Here is a 24,152-nt window from a genome sequence, read left to right on the forward strand (position 1 = left end):
GTAAATGGCAATAAAAAGCTGCAGAGTAGCCAAGCTTATCTCATGGTAGCAAAAACAAAATGCATTATTGCAGAGACAGACAGGAAGCATCAACATATAAGCAACACTAAAAGTATAAGGTCAAATAATAACAAGTATCCTTTATAACTTAAAAAGTCTTAAAACATTTAAATGTAATGCATAAGATTTCTAGATTTCATCCTCTTTTTTTTTTTTTTTTCACTCGATTTCGGTAATGACAGGGATCTCCTCCCCAAAACACCACTGGGAAGTGCATCAAAATAACCACAAGGAGTGAAGCACAAAGAGGGCAACATTTATAGAGGCTCAGGCTGAACTGAAGCAATACTTCAATTGGTAATTGAGTATAACCACCGCCGAGTATGACTCGCTTGAGGGCAACATTGATAGAGGTTGAACTGAAACTATACTTCAAGTGGTCATGAGTACAACTATAACCACCACTGGGTATGACTCCCTTTGCTTTAACCAAAACATGCAGCAACACCAACAAAAATGAAATCTCAATTGATCAGACGCCTCCATCTTGTTAGTACTATGGCGCCTTTTTTGCAATAGCATCACCCTTGTCAAGCTGTAGGGTCCTACGGTCAAGAGGAATCGTACCCACAGTTAGAAAACCAGAAGACGGGGCTAATCCATTCACTCTGACCGGCATTGAACCCACTGTCACAATGTTAATAGGTGCAGTATTTGGAAGAGCAGTAACATCAGCTAACGTTTCACACTTGGCCTGCTTAGGATTTATAGTGAGTGAACCGATCTTTAAAGTAGACGAAACATCATCTTTGGTTTCCGCAATGTTATGCTCCGCATCTTCATTTCCATTCAGGCTGTCAGAATCATTTTTCTTAGGAATCTTCTCATCTTCATGCACAGGTAGCTCAACACAATTCAGCTTGCAGGAAGGATATAAAGCAGATGCCACGAATGGCCTCTCAAAGCTTCTAACTAATAGCCTTACCTTATCATCCTGCATAATTTTCTGACGGTTCTCATAGTACATGAAGTCATCAAGTAAAGATGTCCTTGCTGTATGGTTTTTGAATATTTTCAGCATCTCCAAGCCTTGGTAATATGGTATCTGCAGATCAGAAACAATGCACATAAATAAATAACTAAATGAAGGTGTTTCCAAGCATGTTCCCAAGGAAAAACAAAGAGAGCACTAATATTACAAGCCCATGTCAATAAAACTACAGACTAGTTCACATGGTCATTACATGAAGCGAGTTGTGACTATGGGTCTGGCAATAATTGGCTGAAACCAGGCCATATATAGTTTTGTCTTCAACTAGTATTCTGCTTGTCAACAATAATAACAAAGAGTATGCCTTAGGAGACCACTCAAGGTTCAATGCAAAAACCCTATTGTTGTAAGCTCAGCCAAAAGGCAACGTCCTCGTCCATTTCTAGGATATCGTCCAATTTCACTATTTCAAGCTTCGGTCTTCTACTTGTGGTGCATTTCACATGAATTCATAACAATCAGTATCTCACATGTTTCATATACAGAGCCAAAAATGGAAACATCACATGCATAAATTACAATAACACCCATAAAACAATTATTGAATCACTCATGGTGTTGTAAATGGTAAAATACATAAAAGACAACACGATTTGATGCAGAAAAAATATTAAACTTCATAAAGGTAATGTAAAAAAAAGGTAAATAGTTCCCGTGCACTAGGCTTTCACAGTTGACGAGGTCAGCACAAGACCGCAATGAGCGGGGTCAGGGACATACAATTGTATGCATACCTTACCCCACATAGTATATGGAGAGACTGTTTCCAAGAATTGAACTTGTAACCTCTAGGTTACACCCCTGCAACTCTACCACTGGGCCACATGTTCGCCTGTAAAAAGGTAAACAATTCTCGTACATAAGGCTCCTGCAGTGGGCAGGGTTGAGGACAGACAGGAAGTATAAGCCTTAAACCCATATAATATGTGGAGAAAAATTGTTTTCAAGAATTGAACTTGTGACCGGTAAGTTTCACTACTACAACTCTACCACTGAGCCACATATTAAACTTCAAAGAGGGATAAAAAGAAGTACAAGCAAAAAAACATTTAATTATCAGAGTAGACATCTCATAGCATGTTATCAAGTCTAAATGACAAGACTTTAACAAAAAGAACAGACATGTCTTCCTCTAGTCAAACCTAATTACTAGAGATGCACCGAAGTCATACTAAAGATTTTCACAGGAATTCATCGATTATGCTAATTATACTAGACACATACCATGCAAACATCCCATATGTCGCACATGTCCCAATATCTCATTTAAAACATGGATGAGAACTAGTAACAATCAAACAACAATGACAATACATACTCCCAAGCACACAACACAAGTACACATGCACAAACGTACACAAATACCTCTTGTGTGTCCCTGCTATTAGTCACTGGCTTGTTCTCATTGTTCTCTAATATGATGTGCCTAAAGTAGGTATTTGATATGTCTTTAATGATATGCCACTTGACAGCAAAGCTTCCACTCCATTTATCCTGCTGCCAGAAATCCATATCCCTATGAAAGTCAACCGGGCCAGTCATCTGTGCAACACCACAAAATTGACCACTTGCATTTACCTGCACCCAGAACATAGGGTTAACATTATGTGACAACAAAAGATATTACTCAACTCAGAAAGTTTTACATTTTCACTACGTGAATTTCTATATCAACATATTTAGTAGCTGACCAGCAGTACTCACAGAAAAAAAGAAGAAAATGGGACAGCCTCCAGGTTTTCCAGCAGCCACTTTCTGTGCATCTTCATAAGCACTCTGAAGCTTTTTGTTTCCATGTGGTGTCGAGGACCAAACATTATATTTAATACTCTTGTGTACATCATCCTCACTATATGATTTTATTACAAAAAACTTTGCATCCACATAACCGACTGGGAAATCATCCATGTTGTACCGATCAGTGTGGATGATGATATTTCCCTCCGAGTTGCTATCGCCTGCTTTGGTGGTATAGGCTTTGACAGCCAATTGATTTTTTGATCTGTTGGTTCTAGGACCTCGGTTCTGTTCACCCCATGCATCTGCACTTACATTTACATCATTAAGAGCTCTGCCAACATGGACCTTCACCCTAAGTTTATCCACTGCAGCCTGTCCATGAGCACTTGTTTCAGAAGCAACTTTTGTTTGATTATGTTGAGATAAAATTCTGCCACTAAATATGTTATCAATTGGCTGAACGGATCCAGAAGCATTTCTATTCTGCAAACGAAGGGGAAAAATTTAAAGAAAAAGTCACTGAACCAGAAGGCATATACTGTACCTGGAGTCATGCTCCCCAAAATCTGATAAGTTCATTTTCAAAACAAAAATCAAAAATTTTAGCAACATAATACTAAAACCCAAAAAAAAAAAGTGAAAGCAACTTATTAGGGCAAAGTGTGAAAAGTGAATCTGAATTCCCAAAAAAAAGAACAGATCTTTGCCTGAAGACAACAAGTCAAGATTCACAAGGATATTCAAAGAACTCCATCAAAAGAAAAATGGAAAGATTTGCTCTTGAAACAAATCATTAACCTAGCACATCATTCATACCTGAAGAACAAGAGATGAGGTCACAGCAGGAGAACTACCAGAAGAAACACTTCCATGGTTTACTGGTTGCTTGTTCTGGCCTGCATTAAACCTTGTCCCTTCTGATATCTTACTTGAGAAATTTGTACGATTTGAAGCACGCTTAGGAGGGTTTCTGGGAAAGGTTGAAGATGCTGAAGCAAGACTACACTTCCCACCATCACCATTAGGTCCATCAACAATAGATGTAGTTGTACCAGTATCCAACAAAGGGATCAGTGAACTATCAGGGACCATATCTGGTTGAACAACAGCAGGAGCATAAGCAGGTGAAGACACAGGGTTTTGATAAGAAGGAATTGTATAATACTGTTCTGCCCCCAAAGATGGGTTATCAACTCCAATCACGGCACCAGGTATGTATGGATTATAGGGATTATATGGGGATTGTTCATATCCATAGCCAGGAGGACAATATACATAAAACATGTTTTCAGTCTCTGCACCCTGTAGCACACAATGGGAGATGGAAACCAGAATTAATAAGTTAGAAGTAACATCTTCCAATTTTTGGCGCATAAGTTTGTGAGTTAGAATTAGTACAAAAAGAAAACACACACCATGTACTGGATTTCACGACCATCCACACCAAATCTATGATGGCCTTCCCACTCACTGGGTGATTCAAATCCTGAGCACAATCAATGAAAATATCACATAAGTGAGTAACCATTAAGTACACCTGAGTCTACTAAGAGTCTAAGATTATGCCTCTACATTACCTGTACAGTAGTAACCATAGTTGGTGGCAGTAGGATAATACAAGCCTTGATCAACAACAAAGTCTGGGTTCCTGTCATTGTACATGGCTTGAACTTGTTCAAGAAGTGAGCTCATCGAAAGAAAGCTTGGTTCCACGCCTTGAATCTGAATACAAATAGATGAGTTAAAGGGCATAGTGGCATACTATGATCAACATAAGTCAACGTCAGACAAACTTAGCTACACTCCATCCAAACAAAACAAATAGACCAACACGATACAAGAATCACAAAGCAAGTACCAGACTGTTTTCAATCTTCCCCTGTTCGAGAACATTATACATTTCCATTCCAGGACTGCCACCCCTGAATAAGTACAGGAATAGAAGGTAAGGTTACGCTACAAATCAATATAGAATATTCAAAATAACTTGGATTTGCCACAACGAAAAAGGATTACTCAAAATAAAAAAGGGGAGATCAATGGATCGAGAGCCCATCGTGAAATGCACCACTCATAGCTTGCAAGGTTTTAAAAGAATGTATCAGGATAATAAAAATCAATCAATTTACCATATTTCAAAATAAAAAATTTCCTTTTCTTCTTCTGTGACATAATATCAATCAAGCCAATAGCATAGACTATGAACTTGCACAAATGTAAGTTCAAAAAAAATACATAATAGAATTTATTGTTAGTTTGAGCTTCCTACTGAAGAAATCGAAATAAAAAAGAAAAACTTCTATGCTGCTGCTGGATTATTCAAGTCGCCCTAGAAGAAGTAACACTTCTGAAGGTCCAGGAAGATAGACATAATGATGAATGGGGCATTTCGGACAGGTGAAAACACATCCACTACTGAGATAATAAACAAAAGAATCAGAACATCAGTTTGGCAGGGTAAGTATCAATTTCACCCAAAAAGGAGACGCCTAGATTTGCGATGAAGAATAGAGAGATTCTCAAAGCTTCAACCCTACCCTAAGGAAGGCATCAGATCCACAACTGAGAAAAATGCACACAAGGAAAGCATCAGAAACCCATAATCGAGTCCTAGAAAACATTTAAATCGGTATTACAAGCCATCCTCAATATTTCACTTAAGGGCCTATTAAAGACTGCAAGGTTCGACAGTCACGGTCTAAGCGGCTCAATGACACAAAACAAATCAATCTATGTAATATAACCCAAAGCAGATTATGACCAATTTACCTCTCATATCACTTCTTACAGCTCATAAAACATTCCAGATAACAGCTTACACATCAGTGGATCAGCGCCAACGACAATCCCAGAAAACCCATCAGAACCACTTAAATACTTAACTCCGATAAATCCAAACAAGTTCATAAACACAGAAATCGAGCTGAAATGAACTACAATGAAACACTTCAATTAGCAAATAATTATCCATACCAAGAGTCAAAAAAAAAAATTCAAAGTAATGATATACCACAAGTCAATAAGAAGAAGGGGAAAAAAAAAAGCAAATACAAAAAGAAGCTAAGAGAAGAAAAATAATAAATTACCGGAGAAGAGAGAAATTCAGGCCATGCTTAACCTCGTAACTTCGAGGGAGAGATTTGGGAATTCAAAGAGAGAAGAGAGCGTTTTACGGCACATAATTTTTTCCCCTCGTTATATAATTTTAATATATATCATGCATACTTCAAGGCAAGCACGCTGGCAAAACCAGAACCCAACCCTAGAAAGACGAAGACGAAAAAGTAGGAGGAGAAGAAGAGCTAGGGCGTGTGGGTCGGAAGAGAACCAGAGAGGAGAGAGAGAGAGGCGCAGCGCAGCGAAGCGAAACGAAGCGTTTTCTGGGTGGTTCTTGAATGAAATGCCGGAAGTGCCCAAATTTTATTTCATATACATCGCGAGGACCACATAAAACGGCGTCGTAAAAAACAGTAAACTGGTGAAATTTTCCCTCCTTTTATGATTGATTCCCCAAATATAATTTTCCCTCCCATTTACCCAATCTGGTTGGTACATAGACATCTTTGCCCTCGTCAAATCATGCACCAAATATGATAATTCACTACATTACAATAAAATCTTTTTTCTTTATGTTATTGTGGTGTCTTTTTACACTTCCACCCCCCTCAAATAAACAAACCCTTTTGATTTTTATTTTTTTTTATCATTATTCAATAATGGGGTGAACAATATAAATGGACTAATTCATTAGTGTGAAACATTACATATCAGTCACTACTTGTAAGGAAAAGCACTGCATTCCATTCCATTCTCTAGAAAGGAAAAACACTTTGTCATTCTTTGGTTACTAGGAGTTTCCAAAAAACATCCGGGTCAAAATATGACTTTCAAATTAAGTTCTGAATTTGTTGTTGCTGCGAATCAATCTACATTGTATTGGAATCGAATTGGTATGCCAATGAATTCGGTGGCCAAAAAAAACATTATTTGGTCCCAATGAGAATGCAAGGCCAGGTATAAGAAAAATGACAAAGTGAGCTCTAGGATTATTTTTTTGAGGTTCTTCATAATACTTTTCTCATGGAAAGTGGGTTATTATCTATACTTGATTACTTTCTTTGCTCATGTACATGCTTTGAACCAGAATTTATTTCGTTCCACTTCAATTGTTTTATTAAAGAGATTCGATGCCGAGTGAAATATAGAGGGCAAGGATTCGTACTTTAAAGCTCTTAAATAAACAATAAATCAATAAAGCTCTTCCATCCGGCCATCGCTAAATACGAAATTTCCTTGAAAATATTCCTTGCTTGCTTTTCATTGATGCGTGCATGTGATTTGATTTGCTCAATCTTCCTTGGCAATAATATGCAGTTTCTAGCATGAAAGAGTAAGCTAATTTCAAAATAATTTCTTTGGTAATGTTGACCAATTCAAATAAATGGAAGCACATAGACCAACTTCGCAGTATGTTTGCTCACCGGTTCCACAACACACAACTGAATTGCATCCAAGGTTTGAATGAATTGGTGGGTTCAAAACGAGAGTCTGAGGAAAACATGTTTATCAAAAATAAATCATAAAACATCAATCCCACATTTATCAGCAGGTAATCACAGCCTGGCTAGAGGTGCGGTGGCCACAACTCAGCGTCAAAAAGGGTATCCATACAAAGAATTCGACAGCATGCTCAACTCCCAACAAAATATAATTAACTCTCACCGGCATGTAACTCACTCAGCACTGACTGATGGACCAGGGGCTGCTCCAGCATCCATTAGTTCAGTGCTATCAACCACTGGAAGCTGTGTCACTGGCTCAGCTGCTGAAAATGCTTCCTCCTTCATGCCTGGAGACATGGGTGACGTCCCCCGTTTAAGAGGAGCCTCACATTCTGGAATTGTTGCATCCCTATTATGTTCTTTTTCATGTGGCCTCTGGTATCTGTCATAACTGCGGCTATGGTTTTGACTGTTACCATGGCTGCGACTGCGGGAAGGACTACGAACACGGCTGCGGCTGCGGGAAGGGCTACGGCTGTAGCTGCGACTACGGTCTCGGGACCAGCTGCGACTACGGTCTCGGGACCAACTGCGACTGCGACTCCTACTACTCCGGCTACGACTGCGACTTCTGCTATAACCCCATGTTCGAACTCTTTCAGGACTACGGCTAAAACTTCTACCTCTACTTCTATCAGAACCATCTCTTCTGCTATCAAATCTCCCACGTCCACGCCCACTTCCACGCCCATTGAAGTTGTTATGCCGCTCATATGGACCACGTTCATTTCTGCCCCAGCCAATATTACCACCATCAGTGCCACCAAAACCCCGTCCCCTATTTCCACGGGCAGAAAGAAAATCACTTCTCCCACCACGGTCACCAAAAGCACCATCCCTCATGCCACCTCGTCCACCAAAAGCACCACCCCTTATTCCACCACCTCGACCACCAAAGCCACCGTCCCTCATGCCGCCTCGCACTCCAAACCCACCATCCCTCATTCCACTGCCTCGTCCATCAAAGTCTCCTTCCCTCATGCCGCCTTGTGCACCAAAGCTATTGTCCCTCATTCCCCCACGGCCTCCTGAATCCCAATGCACACCACCACTATGACCAGCCTCAAAACGGCTTATCCCACCCCTATCCTTAGAAAAAGCCGGTCCACCACGTAAAGCCATCTCTCGCACCTCTGGAGGCACATGCTGGTTGGCTCCATCCAAAAATTTAACTAGATCAGCTGCCTGTTTCCAGTCCTGCTCCGAGAAAAAGATGTATGAAACTCCAGTCGCACCAGCTCTACCTGTTCTTCCAATACGGTGGACATAGTCCTCCATCCCATTTGGAAAATCATAATTGATTACTACCCTGTGAAAAACAACAAGATTTTGGCTGGTGACATAACACTACTTGAGAGCCCAGAAACTAAATAGAACACTCCTTTCACTTTGAACGAAAACAATGAGCTACTTACACTCCAAAAAAGACAAGATTGAACATTTTTCTTAACCCACAAGTCTAATTAACTTTCAACAGTTTGAACAAATTCAGTGCCTCGGAAGCAAAGATGAGATGAGAGTTTACCTTATGTCTTTAATGTCAAGACCCCGGGCAGCAACATCAGTGGCAACTAATATTGGGGACTTTCCACTCCGGAACTGGTTTAAAACCCAGTCTCTCTCTCCCTGAGACTTGTCTCCGTGAATTGCAGCAGCCCTGAAATTACGTCCAATGCTACGTGCCAGCTGGTCACACAACTTCTTTGTGGAACAGAAAATAATGATTTTTGAACCTCTTTCTTGCGCTCTAATGATCTGCTCCAAGCGCTTCTCCTTCTCCATTTGTGGGACTACTTCAACAAACTGTAATTTATAGTCTTAGTTGAGAGTTATATATGTGTATATGTTATGTGCACTAAGTAAACAAAACCCAGTGTCAAAGCCTTCAGAGTTATATAATGCATCAAAAATATCGGCAGTCAACAAGAATATGTTCCGAATGACAAAACTTAATGACTTGAAGTGCAATGCTATCGCAAAGACATATGTAATATCGTGAGAATAAAACTGAAGGAAAAAAAATACAAATGAGACATGCAAAGACAACGAAAATAGAAAAGGGCAGTCCAAATATCATTTGTTTTAAAATTTTACAAAGAACATAATTAAAACATTACCTGAGTGATGGCCTTGTTTGCTGCAAGTTCATCAACATTACCAATGCTCACCTGGACAGGATTTACAAGGAGGTCACTCGCAATTTTCCTTACTTTTTTTGGCCAGGTTGCTGTGAACATAAGCGTTTGTCTTCGCGGAGGGATCTCATTCACAATTTTACGAATCTGTGGTTCAAAACCCATGTCAAGCATACGATCTGCCTCATCAAGCACAAGAAGTGAAACTTGCCCAAAGTCAATTCTCTTCATTTCAAGAATATCATTGAGTCGACCAGGAGTTGCAACAACAATATCTGCTCCCCGATCTAATTCTTTCAGCTGAGGGCCTTTGGGCGCTCCACCATACAAGCACTGAGACACAGAATTCAATAAAACAAAGAGATATTATCTCACTGAAAATAATAAAAAAATTTGTCTCAGTTAAATAGTAGCAAGATCAAGTTTGTAACACCCACTGTGCAGTGGACCCTTGAAGAGCGGCCAAATTTGATGACCTCATCCTGTATTTGTGTTGCAAGTTCCCTGGTTGGAGCTAAAACCAGTACTTTTGGGCCATTCTGAGGATTATTACGCCATTGCCTCAGAAGAATGAATGCAGGGATCAAGTAACCCAGTGTTTTACCAGAACCTGTTTTAGCAGTTGCTACAATATCTCTACCTTGAAGTGCAATGGGCCATGTTTGTGCCTGGATTGGCGTGGGAGATAAGAACCCAGCAGAATGAATCTGAAACAGAAACGTAAACAAAAACTAATTAGCAAACAAGATAACAACACATGAATTTAAAAGCTTATAAGTATAATGAACCAGATTCAACAATGCATCATGATAGAGGGAGAAAAAGAGAGCTAAAATCCATGAGTATATTGTTGCTTACAGAAGCAACTCGAAGCAAATAAAGAGGCAATAAAGACATAGGAGGACGAGCTAATAAGCAAGAAATCCCAGTCATATCAGGAGTGATTTGGACAAAGGGCCCACTATCCTTCTAGAAGATGCCAGGGAAGGCTCCAACTTATCCATTTTGCAGCCTCCAAAGGTCAGAATACTTGTTGGATGAGAAAATATGCCAATATGAGAGCAGCGTACGACATATGCTCCGCCTCCGGAGCAGATATCGCACCTGCGATAAGTGAAAATCAATGAGTTCAAAACAAATAAAAATTAATCACACAAAACCAGAAAGACATCAATTTCCTATTATTTCCCTAACCTCAATATTTAACATAGATTTGCATTGCACATAGAGCTTACCTCCCTCAATATCTCTGGAGGGAAACCAGTGGCTTCAAAAGTCATGAAAGGTGCTGGAACGTTGTCACCCTGTATGAGGAAGGAGGAAAAATTGTTGGAAATAATAAATTAAAATAAAAAGCTACCAAGAGCATTAAAAAATGCTCCAGAAATCTGAAAACCGTGACAAACTTACAGAACCTTAAATGTTTGAACATGTGGGCTGCCTTCAAAACATAGCCTCTTTACATGTTGTTCTTATTTCTCGCATCATATAAATTAAGTGAAGATTCACAGAGAAGTTTCAATTGCTATCTAACTTAGTATCCACATGAACATCGTTTCAAGGATGTAAATGTGCACATGATGAATTCATGAAATGGCAAACCTTGGCTTAGTGGTAGAGTTGTTTCATTGCAATCTATGGATCACGAATTTAACTCACAAGAACCACCTCCCTAATAGTGTGGTGTAAAGCTGCATGCATTCCTATATCTCGCAACCACTGCAAGAGGCTTCTGCATTGGGTGTCATTCCCTCGTGAATGACAGGGTAGTTCAGAAGGCTGGTTGGATGAAGAGGAATGCACAATGGTTCGTGTGAGTGAAGGATACCCTTGAGATTAAGGGATAAATTCTATAGTCGTGTTATACATATGGCATGTTGCTGATAAGAAAACAAGCACAAAAAATTATCGTAGCAGACATGTTGACTCGGATATGTGACTACACAACGGAAGATACTAGAAAGAAACGAGGTCATTCAACCTCCAGTAGGAGGACCATTGATCAAAAATAAAATGCAAGAAAATGGCCTAAATGGTTTGGTTATGTAAAATATAGAGATGATGAACCAGCACAAAAAGTAGAACAAGTTCGAGCAGGAGCAGGAGATAGGAAACAGAGAAAAGGACACTAAAAAAGGCATGGGCGGAAGTGATAAGAATGACATGGGATTAGTTCACAGAGCAACTATAGATCAGAACAAATTCCTAAGGAAAATCCACTTGGTGGATTCTAACACTTTTCTTATGGGTTCATGTAGTCACAAATTGTTTAGGACTAAGACTTTAGAAATGGTGATGACGATGACAAGAGATAAAGTGCAAACAGAAAGGAGAGATGGCATGAATGGTCTGGCTGTTTGTAGGTCATATTAATTTTTTTATCACAAAGCAGTAAAACTTTCAACTAAATCAATTAAAATCACCAGATCTCCTATCTATGTCTATAGCAGATAAAGAAGACTTTCAATTTACTTGTGGGGCAATAAAAAATAGAATACTCAACATATGAAATCAAATCAAAGCTGTAGCAGCTACCTGCGAGAAAGAATGAGTTTTTTTTTTTGATCTTCTCCCCGGGAACTTGCTAGATGCTTATATGTAAGACAACTGACTCCACTTCTCAATCCTTCTCCCTCTCTCTCACCCTATTTTAGAGTGCGTCTTGACATCAAAACCATTTATCCGCAATTATCATTCCACGTTAGCAATTTAGTTTCTTTTTCAGTTTTTAAGACATGCTCTTTTTTTATGGAAAGACATGCTCATTTGATCAAAAAGAAAAAGTCAATGTATTCCACATTACCCCTACTGCTATTTTTCATGATGTACTCTCAACTACCTGATAGCCAACCAAAAACTTGGCATACTAGCCTTTCACACTTAATTCAAAATAATTAATAAAAAATTAACACTAGCATGTTAAAATGCAGGGGCAACACAGGCAGTAAGATACAAACTGTTGCAGTGACTTCATGTTGTTGAAGGTAAAGTTGAACGGGTGACAGATTAGTAACATCAGAAGATCCAACAAATGGAGGCCTGATCATCGCATGACTTGAAAATGTTGGGGCACCAGCTGCCGGACCATTCGTGTTATGCATGGGATGCCCTGCAAAGGCTTTTAATTCACTAGCACGACCAGGTGCCACATGCTGAAATGAAGCACCACCGAACCTCATTTCCTGCAAAACACCACCAATTTCAATTAGAATATGTAAATTACCGATGTTTGCAAACACTTTCCACTAATGCTGCCAGCTCCCATTTACTTGGAGTCATGAAACAGATGACAGACTCTCATCCATTCATAGAATACCTTGCACCAGAACTACTCAAATTGATATGGTCCAATGAAGCAGAAAACAGAATACATGTGTATATAAACCTGTTGATTCCTTGGCAGTGGTATGGCAGCAAGCTTGGGCTGATGGGGACTCATTACTTGCCCTTCCTTATTGGAATTGAAGTAGTAATCATTGCCAGCTCTACCAGGCAAATCCTCATTACCCATATTCAACCCAGTTGGAGCAGCAGTAGACTGCTGACCATGAATCGTAGCTGGGTCCATCTGATTCTGAAACCTAGCATCATGTTGTTGGTGAATCATATTATCTGGCTCAGATTGCTGCAACACAGAGGCATGCTGCTGTATGTTGACTGAGGAGCCACTAAAATGTGCAGTTTGACCCATGTGAGCTCCTATCGGTGGCATTTGAATGGAAAGGGTTCCAGCAGGAGGATTTTGAGAAGGTGATCTGCTAGTCTGCTGAAAAGGAGAAAACCCTTTTTGGTTTTGAGGATAATCAACTTCTTCCTTCTTTGGGACTGCCGCCTTATACTCTTGTTGATTAGGAATCGGCTGCCCCTGACCACTAGCTTGAGTCTGTTGCTGCAAATTTTGTTGTCCTTGAGGAAGCATGCTTTGCTGATATCCCAAATACTGCTGAGAGATATATTGATGTCCTTGTTGTGGCTGTCGCATCTGTGAGCTTTGATGCTGCAGTGTTTGCTGACCTAGTTGCTGTGGCATCTGCTGAAAGGCATGTTGTTGCATTGTATGTCCCAGTTGCTGAGGCATTTTCTGGCCTGCTTGTTGAGGCACCTGTGGCCCCATATATGAATATGATAGGATATGCTGACCAGGATACTGCACCATCTGGGGCCTCAATTGCTGTGGAGCAAATTGCCCTGTCTGTTGGATGACTTGCCCCGATTGTTGACCCTGATGTTGTAATGCATGCTGATCGAAAACCTGGACACTATGACCTTGCTGCTGAGCCATTATTTGCCCATGTTGTTGAGATAACTGACTAAAATGTTGTCCCTGAGGTTGAGTAAATTGTGTTACTTGCTGCTGCCCTTGCTGAGCCACCACACCATCTGGTTGTGTCGAATTAACAACAGGAATTGGAGCCAGCTTAGGAGTAGAAGTCGAGGGTGACTGGCCTGAAGGCAAAGGAGGAGGCAACGAAGCTGGCTTTTCATACTGGGTGATATTTGTTTCAGGGTTCCAGTAATATAAAAGTCCAGTGCTTCCATCAATCAGTCCCTTCCACGGTTTCGGAAGAGAAGGGTCATCAGGAGCATAACGTGGACCAAGGGAACCCTGAGCTGCTTCCGTTGTTTCCATATCCAGTCGCTATCTACAAAATAAAGTTCTCACATCTAAAATGGATGAACTAAAACCTGTCTATGGTATTTCAATCTATAATATAACACCCCCGTCCCTCAATGGACATTTCTTTCACATGTAAGCTAGCTATAGAAAATGGGCTGGCAGCAACCATGAAATCGCTGTACGAAAGCCAATTTATGCAAACACGTAGAAGAAATAAGGGACAATCAAAGATCAGAGAAATAGCCAGTGTTGACCCTCTTTCGACATCTTTTCAGGTCTTTGAGGTGTGATCATTCAACATCAAGTTAGTAAACTACGGTAGTTTTTGGAATTAGAGTTTGTTTAAAAACAGGTAACAGAGGACTCCAAAAACACGAGGAGTATTTTGATTTTCCAAAAATACGCAAACAAAAAAAGAAACATCAGCAGCACAAACATACATAGCAGCATTGATATATAACAAAGACCCATAAATCAGGAGTTGAAACAGCGAAAAAAAAGACAAACAGTTCAAATCTAATTGCATGGTTTGGAATGTAAACATTAAACTTTTGATAAATCAGGCTTTGTTGGTTTCCGATGAATCATCAGAGAAACTCCAAAGGATTATTAGATACGGTATCTTGATTCTTCATTACCGCTAACGGGTTCTCAGAACACAAAAACAAAATACACCAAAAACCCTAATAAAGATGGCAACTCAGATGATAACAGCAGTATTAATCAACCAGCAATAAAATCAGCAAAACGAAAATCGCTTTTAAAAATATATGGCATCTATCCGAAAAACCAAACATGAAACGTAGAAACACTACATCGACAAAGGTTGCCCGAACTCCTCCAAAATTTGCAAACCTCGTTGAAAGTATGAGTAGTGACAAAGGTTGCCCGAACTCCTTCAAAATTTACAAACCTCGTTGAAAGTATGAAATTTCGAATGACGTATGTTTCTCACTTGCATATATAAACCCTAAATTGATTCAAGTCTCCTGCAAGGCTGCAGGCAACTCGAACAAAAACTAAAGAAAACGACGAGGAGAAAAAATAAAAGGAAAGGAAAAAAAAAAACGAGACTCCACTCCAATGAAGGGAAAAAGGTATAGCCTGGAGGTGGTTGTGCCAAACGGGTTTTTTCGAGCCCATAAACTCTATTTGGACCAGAGCGAGTTCTTTTCAAAGAAGGATTGAAGAAGCCCAAAAACTATATATTTGGGCCAAATTGAGTCCAACAATATTACTGAAATTAATGCCCACCAAATTGACAAGGCTGGAAGCCTGGAACTTTCCCAAGCGTTCTCCGGCGCGTTTTACAAATTAGTAATACTCTACGATTTCTCCCTCCGAAAGAAACCGAAGAGGCGAAGAAGCAAGGCAGAGTCGGTTCAGTTGCAGTAGCCGTGGACAGAGCTGCAAAGAAAATATTTGAGTTGGAGCTGGAGAGAGATTTTGATGGTTGTGGAGGTTGACGCTGCTGCATCTGTGCCAGAGTTGGCACTTGCCGACACCGACGTCAACTGGGACAGGTTCGTCTGTCTCACATTTCATCTCAGTTTTCCAAATTAGCTCTAGTGAATCATTTATTTTTCTGTTTCACACGCGATCACATGTTTAAGAAACTATTATGAGACGCTCATTGAGGTTTACGAGATTTTGCTTGTGTTTTCCAATACATAGAGTATCGTACTCTTTTATGTATTTGGTATTCTAATACTAGTTCAGTTAAAAAAATTGTTTGGTGTTTTTGGTGGCTCGACTTGATTAAAAGATTGTTTCTTCAAAGTATTGGTCAATCAAAACAAAATTGTTTCAAAGATATTTATGGATTTGTAACATGTCCATATTGTTGTCTATATCAGTTATGAGTTATGACTGAAGGGGCATCTGATAGGTAATAGTATCCTCTACTTTTAGAGTGTTCAAACTCCATTTTATGCTGAATGTGTGAGATGCTTAGAATTTTAGTATGGTCATATTTTGAAATTTTGATGAAAACAATGTTTTGTTAAAATTGGGGAAATGCTTGGCACATATATGATAAATTAGCTTTGCAATTTAACTATGTCTGTGCTCATTGTGGATGCTCATTGTGCATGTATGCGGAATACATCTCAGTGCGTCTTTAAGCTGAATATTGCTGTTGGTATTCGACTGACAAATCTGTACTATGGTATACGGATGAGTACTAGTTCAATTGTTGGCTTCCTTTGACTGTTGTTGGGTCCAATTTGATATATCATATGTGTGGGATTTTAACATGTGTTGTACCCTACTTATGGGTTAATAAAATTATAGACGAGCTTCTCCTTGCCAATAAACATTGAATTGATCCACTCAAGATGAGGCCAATATCAACTACTCACAATATCCTTATTTCAGGCTGGATAAGACAAGGTTTCATGTTATTGGGGCCATTCTGTTTACCGCTCAGTCGGCCTTATTACATCCAATGGCTGTTGTAAAGACAAGAATGCAAGTAGATGGTTCTGGACTCTCTCACATGAGTGGAATGACAGTGACTAGACATATATTAAGAACAGATGGTATTCCTGGAATCTTCAAAGGTTTTGGTACTTCTGCCATAGGATCATTACCCGGTAGAGTGCTCTCTTTGACGTCACTTGAAGTATCAAAATCTATGATGCTTAAATACACCGAAAGTTTAGATATGCCTGAAGCAACACGTATTGGCATTGCAAATGGAGCAGCTGGCATGTTGTCGAACTTAGTTTCTTCGGTGTACTATGTGCCTCTGGACGTGGTAGGCAAACTGATTTTTATACATTTTCCCACTCGTGAAGTTGTGAACTAATTTTCTACAAAGATGGAAATCACTTTGCAAGTAAAAATTGAAACAAAATGCTTAGTAAAATGAAACCTTGTGGTTGATGCAGAAATATTTTCTAGTCTTATTTGATTGATACAACGTCTTGCCCTTACTCGACACCGCCTCCACTGCGAGAACCTTGGAAGTTGCTTACCTTTTTTAGTTGTTGAGAGCTACTGTTGGAGAAGTGTTTTTACAAAATGATTCAGGCTAGTGTATATGCAGAAATAACAATTGAGGGAAAAAAAATTCGCCTTTGTTTTACTTATGTCGTTTTTGCTGAAGATGGCTTCGGATTTGAAGGCATGCAGCATGCTTTACTTTCAGCATCCATCTGCTAGTTCTTTCTTGTGACACTGGTCAATAAGAGCCTGTTTAACATGACTCGAATTTTTTGGCCATCATCCTCATGTTGTGGATTTTTGCTTTCTAGTTACGCTTAAAATGTAAATTTTCACTAGAACTATGTGCTGAGTACTCCTCCATCGCCCGCGATACAATTCTACATGATGCATTCTCAGATTTGTCAGAGACTGATGGTGCAAGGACTTCCCGGGACGTCATTATGCAATGGGCCATTTGATGTTATACGTAAAGTGGTCAGAGCTGAAGGCTTACGTGGTCTATATAGAGGATTTCTATTGACAGTTGTGACCCAGTCCCCAGCATCTGCACTCTGGTGGGGTGCCTATGGTGCGGCACAACATATCATTTGGAGGTGCATCTTAATGTTTTAAGTGATCGACTAAATGCTGTAATGATTAGAATGCCTGAGTGGAAGTGTTAAGTATCCATTATATTGTTCGTGCTTTAATAGGAGCTTGGGCTACAGAAATGATACGGAAAAGAGACCGTCTCATGTGGAAATGGTTACTGTCCAGGCTACAGCAGGAATGATGGCTGGTGCTTGTTCCTCGGTTATTACTACCCCCATAGACACTGTAAAGACACGACTTCAGGTACTCTTGATCGGTTGCATATGTTACCACCTTAACAAGGGTAATTAGAAGTTCATAATCCACTGTATAGTTTGGAAAGTTAAAAATGCAATGATTGTGGCAAGTCTAACAATTTCTGTATCTGGGATGCTGTTATTTTGAAGGTCATGGATAATTATGGTGCCGGAAGACCTTCAGTACTCAAGACGGCAAAGGCACTGATGAAGGAGGATGGGTGGTGGGGCTTTTATAGAGGATTTGGACCTCGGTTTTTGAACATGTCACTCTACGGAACTACAATGATTGTTACATATGAATTGATAAGTATGTTCCTCTCCCATTATTTTTTTTTTTGTTTATCAAGTCATTCACATCCAGGGTTATTTTAGCATATGAACTAAGTTATTTCTTGCTCGCTCGAATGTTTTTTTTTTCTATACATGTTTGCGTTTATGCGGCTAGTCGGCTACCTAATTGCTTGTGACATGGTCCTTGATTCATGATAGTATTATACTACAGCACAAAAAAGAGAAATCATTGTTTGTAGCCCGTAGCATCAATACTTGTATCATCTTTGTCGTCTTCGGAATTCCTACTTGTGACGAGATGTAGAGTTACCTCTTCCATCCTCGACAAGGAACTATGTTATAATGATGGACCCAGATAGAGAAGTGATGTCTACGAGAAATTCTGAACCTTTGCAGTGCTATAATCGTGAAAGAACAAGCAATTTTAAAGTGCCCTTTCTATTTTACTTTGAATAAACTAATATACGATTGTTTGCAGAGGAACATTGGTGTTTATATGTATTTGTTTATAGTCGGCCATTTACCTATATTGCACATAATTGTTTATGTTAATTTCTTGACGAGCCTTTTCAATCTCTTGAAACTTGAAAGAGCAGACATGGTAAAGTTAATTGCAGTGCCTACTTTTTCCTGATTATTTTTTCTTTCTTCTTGTTTTCATCAGAGAGACTATCCATAAAGCAAGCGTGACACCTTAGGTGGGAGGAGAAATGCAGGTTGGCTCTATCACTGTAATTTTTCTGAATGGAGATGATTCGCTTATGACGACTTTGACAGGACTCTGAGATATATGGATGACTTTTCAAGTTCCACGCAATGGCAGTACTGACTTTATTAGGCAGATAGTTAATTTAGAGGTGTTTCTTTATGCATTCATTTCCTTCTCTGTTTCTGAGATGAGAAGGTGTGAATTGTATTTATTCATCGCAATATACTTATTTAGGCTCCTCGAAGCTTGAAAGTTGAATGTGGGCATAAAATTTCCATCTAGTTTATGTTGACCCTTCTCAGTACATGTTTAGCCTGTCATGTACTATTATGTCCTCAAGTTCATTAAAAGTAAATTTAGATTCGAAGCGTTTTATTCATCCTCACTGAATGCATCCATATTCTATCTGCCTTTTAACAAAGAATAATAGAGAATGTGAGTTTGGTTGTTTGTTAACACTGTATGCAACTTTTAGTGCTTTACAAGAGGGTTTAAGTTTCTTAGGGTTCTTTTGATTACTTACAGCAAATGCAGAATTGAGAAAAGGTACAGGAATGGTACTTCCCATCCCGGGCTGATCAATCCTGAGAAAAATAACAGAGGAGTTCTTGCAGAACACCACTTTTGATTCATATAGTCTTAGAACCGATTTTATTGAACTCTACTATTCATAAAGAGAATACTACTACTACTGGTTACCATGCGAAGTGATTTATAGTTTGCAAGAAACACTTCGTGATATGAGCAAATCCGGGGTCTACGGTTCAACGTCATCGAGGAAAAAAAACAGAGCCTCGGCTGCCATTTCAATGAGCCAGAGCATATCCTGATTGTAGTATGTCAGAGGAGACGGGGGATCTCTATTGAAGCAGGCTTCGCATTTCTGCGTTTTGTTCATTGCATCATGCACCAAATCTAGCATAGCCTGGTAATCCTTGCTATGATACAACGAGTAAGCTCCTCCTAACTTGTCGACTGCAACTTTGTAACAGGTGACGCACTCGGAAAGGCAATCCTTGACGTCCTGAATGATCTCATTAACTCTTGCCTTTTCTGTTGCTAACTTGATGGTAATTCTGCCTATTTCATCCAAATCATCGTCGCCTGTTTGTATTGTTGTTGCATAGTCGTTGAGAGTGTTTTGGCAGAAATTTGGATTGGTGGCATGGTCACAAAAGATATAAAGCACATCATCATGGAGGAGGGTCACTAGAGCAGATGAGAAGTGGAAAAACACCCAAAAAATTGAAATTAGGAGAAGAAAAGCCGAGTAGAGGAATCCCATTGCTCCGTTGCCAATATGTAGGAGGACATAATCGCCAATATTTATACCCAAAAAAAATGGTATTGGGGTCATGCATTAAGTGTTTCCATGTATTATTACTATGGTCGAGGTTATCACGACAAGTCTAGATGCAACATTTCTTCATTTTCAATTCACTGGTAGTGTTTTCCGCTCATCAACTTATGCTTGCTAATGCTGACCTTTGAGTCGGCAATGTCTTTTATGTTTATGGAACTGGATTTGTAGTTCAAAGCATCACTCTTCTGAGCAATCATAGGCCCAGACCCAAGCCCAATCACAATCCTAAAACTGTTCGTGTTAATCTACTAGCCCACAATCCCAATCCCAATCCCAATCCCAATCCCAATCCCAATCCCCCCAGCCAAAAGTATTAGTAGACACAGAGATCGGACAACCTAGTTGAAAGTTTCAATTTTGGGTTATAGGATGCCAACTTAAACATCAACTCCTCACACACTCGCACTTGACACTACTCTTAAGTCTCAACACCAACAGAGAGTCGGAGATGAAGCACACTCTCCTTGGGTATATTAATGATTAGGTGCACTACTCTCACCACCAACAAAGACTAGAGATCATGAAGCACACTCTTCTTAGGTATATTAATGATTAGGTGATCTAGTAGAAGTAGGTTATAGTATATATGAATTTATGAATTTTAGTACCACCACACCCAACAATTGTAGATATATTAGAGAAAATACTATATAGTTCTAAATCTTAGCTCATCAGTCATCCCAGACGGAGTCAGTAAGATAATTAGCTCATCCCAACGAACATAGGCATTCTGTACGGATAATTAACGCTTTTCCTGGTGTCTAGACTAAGACAGTGCTCGACGCAGCCAGCTAATTATCATGAAGAAGAAAAAAAGTTGGCATATCATAGAAATATTCATATCCAAGTCATCATGTGCTGAAAAAGCAGAGCATTTGAATTTTATAAAGATTCATTCACTGGCTAAAAGCGTTGTTCTATCACACATGCAAAGTATAAAACTTCAACATGTTGCCATGATTGGATCAACTGCACAGCACTTCAAGAATCAATAAATAGATTACAAGAAATAGAATCACAAGTTTGTGGAAGATCAGGTCAACATACATTTTAATAGCTTATGAATACGATTTATGACTACTACATCACGAAATGAAACAAAAACTAGCAATCTCCAGATGACATTTTATGTTGTTCTAACAATTGAAAAAATAATCACAACACAAAATGTTGGGGACACTTATCTTCTTCCCGTAGTTGCCGCTTAATGTCCCGCATCTGGCCCTAAAGAATCATCCTTCAGAGATAGAGGATAAAAAACAAGAAAGTCAATGAGTGGCCAAAACAAAGGTTGGATGCAGCTAAATTTACCCACTTTTCTGGAGTGTGTCCATAAATATTTCCTTACACTGTCTGTTCAAGCATTTTAAGTTTTCGTCTATACTTTATGGTGACAGAAACTAATGCGCTTCAGAGAAGTGAAACTGTTGCTACCAACCTTCGTACAAACATAAATGTAATGGACATCGCGGTGCTTTCCAAGTACTTCTTCCAATGAGCTTCCATCTTCCAATGGAACAGGGTTAGTAAGTTCCCAAGTTGGCTGTTCAGTGTGCTCTTCTGCAATAAGTTTATCTGCATATGACAAACAGATAGCCATTTATTTATTTTGCTATTTTGCTATTTTTTGTAAGGCTCCGCTCAACAAAAAATTGAGACATGAGGATGACAATAACCAGGAAGTATTGAGAGGCTATGACAGAATGCATGAATGAAAGAGAATGCAGGGTGAACAACCAGTCTGCACAGTTAAAATAATAAATGTCAAAAAACTTAAGAATTTCTCCTTTTGAAGACAGTTATATCTTCAATGCAGTACAAGAAAAGATGCCAAGTTGTTGTGGTTTGACACCTAGAGCAGCTAACTAGTTTTAAAGAACTTACCTATAGACCATCTAAAACCCATATAAGCTCCTCCTTTCCTCACAGTTTCACTCAGTCATTTTCAAGGAGTAAGAGGAAAGGGAAGGGAAAATGTGAAAAAGGCACATTATCAAGATAGACACATTGATTAAGCATTTAACATGACAGTCTTAGCAGTTGAGTTTCTAGACATAAGTTGTGTATAAGAACTTAAGTGCAAAGCATAAGAAGATGACCTCAAGCATCATCCTTCAAAACTTCCTATTGAACTACAAAATGCAATAAGAAACAGCATTAACAAAATGTGTTTGAGTCTATGATATTCGTTTTCTTAATAAATTCTCATATCAATTTATGTAGCTGACCCCAACATTGTTTGGGATAAAGGTCTTGATGTTGATGTATCTGCAAGTTAGCCTCCAGTCTTGGACTTAGTCCTTTACTAAATACGTGTACAGACATCATCGCTGTCATTTTTTTCTCTGAATAAACATCAGATTACTTATTTGAAAATTAGACCAACCTATCACGTGAAGTTTTACCCGCCACAGGCATGATTCCCTCAACAAAGACAGGCGATAAGTTGGAGATCCATATGTGATCTGCACGGAAACAGATAAGTTATGGTTAAACTTGCCATTGGGATTACTTGGAAATTTGATTTCCATTCTCATTGAATCCTAGTAAACCAAATGTGGCCTAGAGTTTATGTTGTATATGAGGAGGAAAGCAGATAAGAAACACTCACCAGAATATAGACGCCTTTATCCTTAAGGACCCTATAGTTTGTCATCAACTGCTTCAATATATGATGAACAAATCAAGGAAGCAAATACCAGCGCAAAAGTGAAGAGTAAAGCAATTGCACAATTGTTGATATAGGATACCTCCACACTTCATCAAGCATCTGCTTCGCATTTTGTCGTGAATTATTCCCACACTAAAATAGATAAATAAAAATTCCATAATAAGCAATCAAGTCACATCAAAATTTATAGAAAGCAATGCTACACAGAACTCACCAATATAGAGTCCAGCGTCCCTGAGAATACACGTGAAAGAAAGGACCGTCAAACAAAAGCTCCAACGTCATACATACAAATAAATAAGGGAGTCAAAGAGTGTGAAGGTACCTTTATCAACAACCGCATGAAATGAACCTGTTTGAAAAGAACTCATGTCTCGAGCATCCATCCTGATATCTGCTTGATCACTAGGAAATTAGAAGTTTTCTAAAAATAATATAACCCCATACATCAAAAACTCACTACCCCATGAGAAAAAGAGTGCAGTTTAAACTTCAAAACACCAAAAGAGAAAACGAGTAACAACAGCTCCGAAATTTGTTACCGAGAACCGCCAATTGGTTCTACTTCTACATCAAACTCTCAGCTGGCACTTTGCAAAGCAGACTAAAACTCCGAAACCAGAAATATCAAACTAGGGCTTCGATGCTACTCTATGTAGATGTAAAAAACGATATACAGAGTTCTGAGCTTACAAAAGGATATCAGAAGACATAGTTCTGAGCTAAACCGCGTAAAAATTTAATTTTTAATGGGTTTGTATAACATAAAAAGTAGAAAATGATACATTTGAGCTGAGGACGATTGGGATACTTCTTCTGCATAGCTTCGATCACCACCGACGATATATCAATGTTCACCACGTCTTCGTAACCATCATCCACCATACCTACGCTGAAAGCTGTACAATTGCAAAGAAACATCATAACGGAAATATAAATTTGGAAAAATCGTTCAGATCTGAGAAAGAGAGATCATGATATATACTTGAGTTGCCGCAACCGACCACGAGGACGCGGTGGTGGTGGAGAGGGATGCAATGGCGGATCAATGGAGCTAAGGAAGGGTATTTCTGGTACCAATCAAACGGTCCTGATTCGTTGGCATAGCGGTTGTCCCAGTACCAGGGCTCACCGTATGCCTGCGTGGACGTTCCCATCGACATTTCTCTACCTCTCTTCCGGCGAAATGGAAGAATTCGGTTGGTTTTTCAAGCTTTGCCGACTCTTTGGAAC

At 39.3% G+C, this 24,152-nt stretch overlaps 4 protein-coding genes across 13 annotated transcripts; 1 reads left to right on the plus strand and 3 right to left on the minus strand.

The window, feature by feature from the left end:
* Positions 1–113: 113 nt before the first annotated feature.
* On the minus strand, positions 114–6,175 carry LOC120012736 (YTH domain-containing protein ECT2-like). 4 transcript variants are annotated; one of them, XM_038864194.1, is made up of 9 exons: positions 5,878–6,175; positions 5,561–5,724; positions 4,650–4,713; positions 4,369–4,513; positions 4,207–4,277; positions 3,608–4,093; positions 2,756–3,274; positions 2,417–2,629; positions 114–1,105 (listed from the first exon to the last, which is right to left on the minus strand). In XM_038864194.1, the coding sequence occupies exons 3-9, from the start codon at positions 4,695–4,697 to the stop codon at positions 557–559; spliced, it is 2,031 nt and encodes a 676-aa protein (XP_038720122.1). In that variant the 5' UTR covers positions 4,698–4,713; positions 5,561–5,724; positions 5,878–6,175; the 3' UTR covers positions 114–556. The 4 variants fall into 4 exon arrangements, with proteins under 4 accessions (XP_038720122.1, XP_038720121.1, XP_038720123.1 ...); XM_038864196.1 differs by lacking the exon at positions 5,561–5,724 and having other exon boundaries at positions 712–888; positions 986–1,105; XM_038864193.1 differs by lacking the exon at positions 5,561–5,724.
* A 1,100-nt stretch (positions 6,176–7,275) lies between these two features.
* On the minus strand, positions 7,276–15,158 carry LOC120013114 (DEAD-box ATP-dependent RNA helicase 46). Of its 2 annotated transcripts, none has more exons than XM_038864789.1 (8): positions 14,962–15,158; positions 12,874–14,131; positions 12,446–12,670; positions 10,724–10,792; positions 9,926–10,195; positions 9,471–9,821; positions 8,879–9,156; positions 7,276–8,662 (listed from the first exon to the last, which is right to left on the minus strand). In XM_038864789.1, exons 2-8 carry the CDS (start codon positions 14,116–14,118, stop codon positions 7,525–7,527), a joined length of 3,576 nt encoding a protein of 1,191 aa, XP_038720717.1. In that variant the 5' UTR covers positions 14,119–14,131; positions 14,962–15,158; the 3' UTR covers positions 7,276–7,524. The 2 variants fall into 2 exon arrangements, with proteins under 2 accessions (XP_038720717.1, XP_038720716.1); XM_038864788.1 differs by having other exon boundaries at positions 14,922–15,158.
* A 207-nt stretch (positions 15,159–15,365) lies between these two features.
* Positions 15,366–19,264, plus strand: LOC120013115 (solute carrier family 25 member 44-like). Of its 3 annotated transcripts, none has more exons than XM_038864790.1 (6): positions 15,369–15,629; positions 16,483–16,864; positions 17,392–17,648; positions 17,748–17,889; positions 18,033–18,192; positions 18,841–19,264. In XM_038864790.1, exons 1-6 carry the CDS (start codon positions 15,556–15,558, stop codon positions 18,864–18,866), a joined length of 1,041 nt encoding a protein of 346 aa, XP_038720718.1. In that variant the 5' UTR covers positions 15,369–15,555; the 3' UTR covers positions 18,867–19,264. The 3 variants fall into 3 exon arrangements, with proteins under 3 accessions (XP_038720720.1, XP_038720718.1, XP_038720719.1); XM_038864791.1 differs by having other exon boundaries at positions 15,370–15,629; positions 17,452–17,648; XM_038864792.1 differs by lacking the exon at positions 18,841–19,264 and having other exon boundaries at positions 15,366–15,629; positions 17,748–17,929; positions 18,033–18,174.
* A 1,944-nt stretch (positions 19,265–21,208) lies between these two features.
* On the minus strand, positions 21,209–24,151 carry LOC120012102 (EEF1A lysine methyltransferase 4). 4 transcript variants are annotated; one of them, XM_038863365.1, is made up of 10 exons: positions 23,905–24,151; positions 23,705–23,818; positions 23,245–23,313; positions 23,134–23,153; positions 22,999–23,051; positions 22,860–22,917; positions 22,635–22,713; positions 21,925–21,989; positions 21,687–21,823; positions 21,209–21,485 (listed from the first exon to the last, which is right to left on the minus strand). In XM_038863365.1, exons 1-10 carry the CDS (start codon positions 24,080–24,082, stop codon positions 21,473–21,475), a joined length of 786 nt encoding a protein of 261 aa, XP_038719293.1. In that variant the 5' UTR covers positions 24,083–24,151; the 3' UTR covers positions 21,209–21,472. The 4 variants fall into 4 exon arrangements, with proteins under 4 accessions (XP_038719293.1, XP_038719294.1, XP_038719295.1 ...); XM_038863366.1 differs by having other exon boundaries at positions 22,860–22,890; positions 23,905–24,149; XM_038863367.1 differs by lacking the exon at positions 21,925–21,989 and having other exon boundaries at positions 23,905–24,146.
* Between the last annotated feature and the right edge of the window lies 1 nt (position 24,152).

The sequence above is a fragment of the Tripterygium wilfordii genome, chromosome 13 (assembly GCF_013401445.1).
Source record: "Tripterygium wilfordii isolate XIE 37 chromosome 13, ASM1340144v1, whole genome shotgun sequence".
Classification (NCBI taxonomy): Eukaryota; Viridiplantae; Streptophyta; class Magnoliopsida; order Celastrales; family Celastraceae; genus Tripterygium; species Tripterygium wilfordii.

Bases quoted from the DNA above. Each gene is read 5' to 3' on its own strand.
- LOC120012736 (XM_038864193.1), bottom strand. From the start codon at position 4,697: ATGGAAATGTATAATGTTCTCGAACAGGGGAAGATTGAAAACAGTCTG. The intron at 4,514-4,649 runs GTACTTGCTTTG...ATTTGTATTCAG, and splicing joins GGAAGATTGAAAACAGTCTG to ATTCAAGGCGTGGAACCAAG. The intron at 3,275-3,607 runs GTATGAATGATG...CTTCGTTTGCAG, and splicing joins CCTCATCTCTTGTTCTTCAG to AATAGAAATGCTTCTGGATC.
- LOC120013114 (XM_038864789.1), bottom strand. From the start codon at position 14,118: ATGGAAACAACGGAAGCAGCTCAGGGTTCCCTTGGTCCACGTTATGCT. The intron at 9,157-9,470 runs GTAATGTTTTAA...TATAAATTACAG, and splicing joins CAAACAAGGCCATCACTCAG to TTTGTTGAAGTAGTCCCACA. The intron at 8,663-8,878 runs GTAAACTCTCAT...TGTTTTTCACAG, and splicing joins CTTGACATTAAAGACATAAG to GGTAGTAATCAATTATGATT.
- LOC120013115 (XM_038864790.1), top strand. From the start codon at position 15,556: ATGGTTGTGGAGGTTGACGCTGCTGCATCTGTGCCAGAGTTGGCACTT. The intron at 15,630-16,482 runs GTTCGTCTGTCT...TCCTTATTTCAG, and splicing joins ACCGACGTCAACTGGGACAG to GCTGGATAAGACAAGGTTTC. The intron at 16,865-17,391 runs GTAGGCAAACTG...AATTTTCACTAG, and splicing joins ACTATGTGCCTCTGGACGTG to AACTATGTGCTGAGTACTCC.
- LOC120012102 (XM_038863365.1), bottom strand. From the start codon at position 24,082: ATGTCGATGGGAACGTCCACGCAGGCATACGGTGAGCCCTGGTACTGG. The intron at 22,918-22,998 runs GTATCCTATATC...TGTTCATCATAT, and splicing joins ATGCTTGATGAAGTGTGGAG to ATTGAAGCAGTTGATGACAA. The intron at 21,990-22,634 runs GTTGGTCTAATT...TTAACTGTGCAG, and splicing joins GGTAAAACTTCACGTGATAG to ACTGGTTGTTCACCCTGCAT.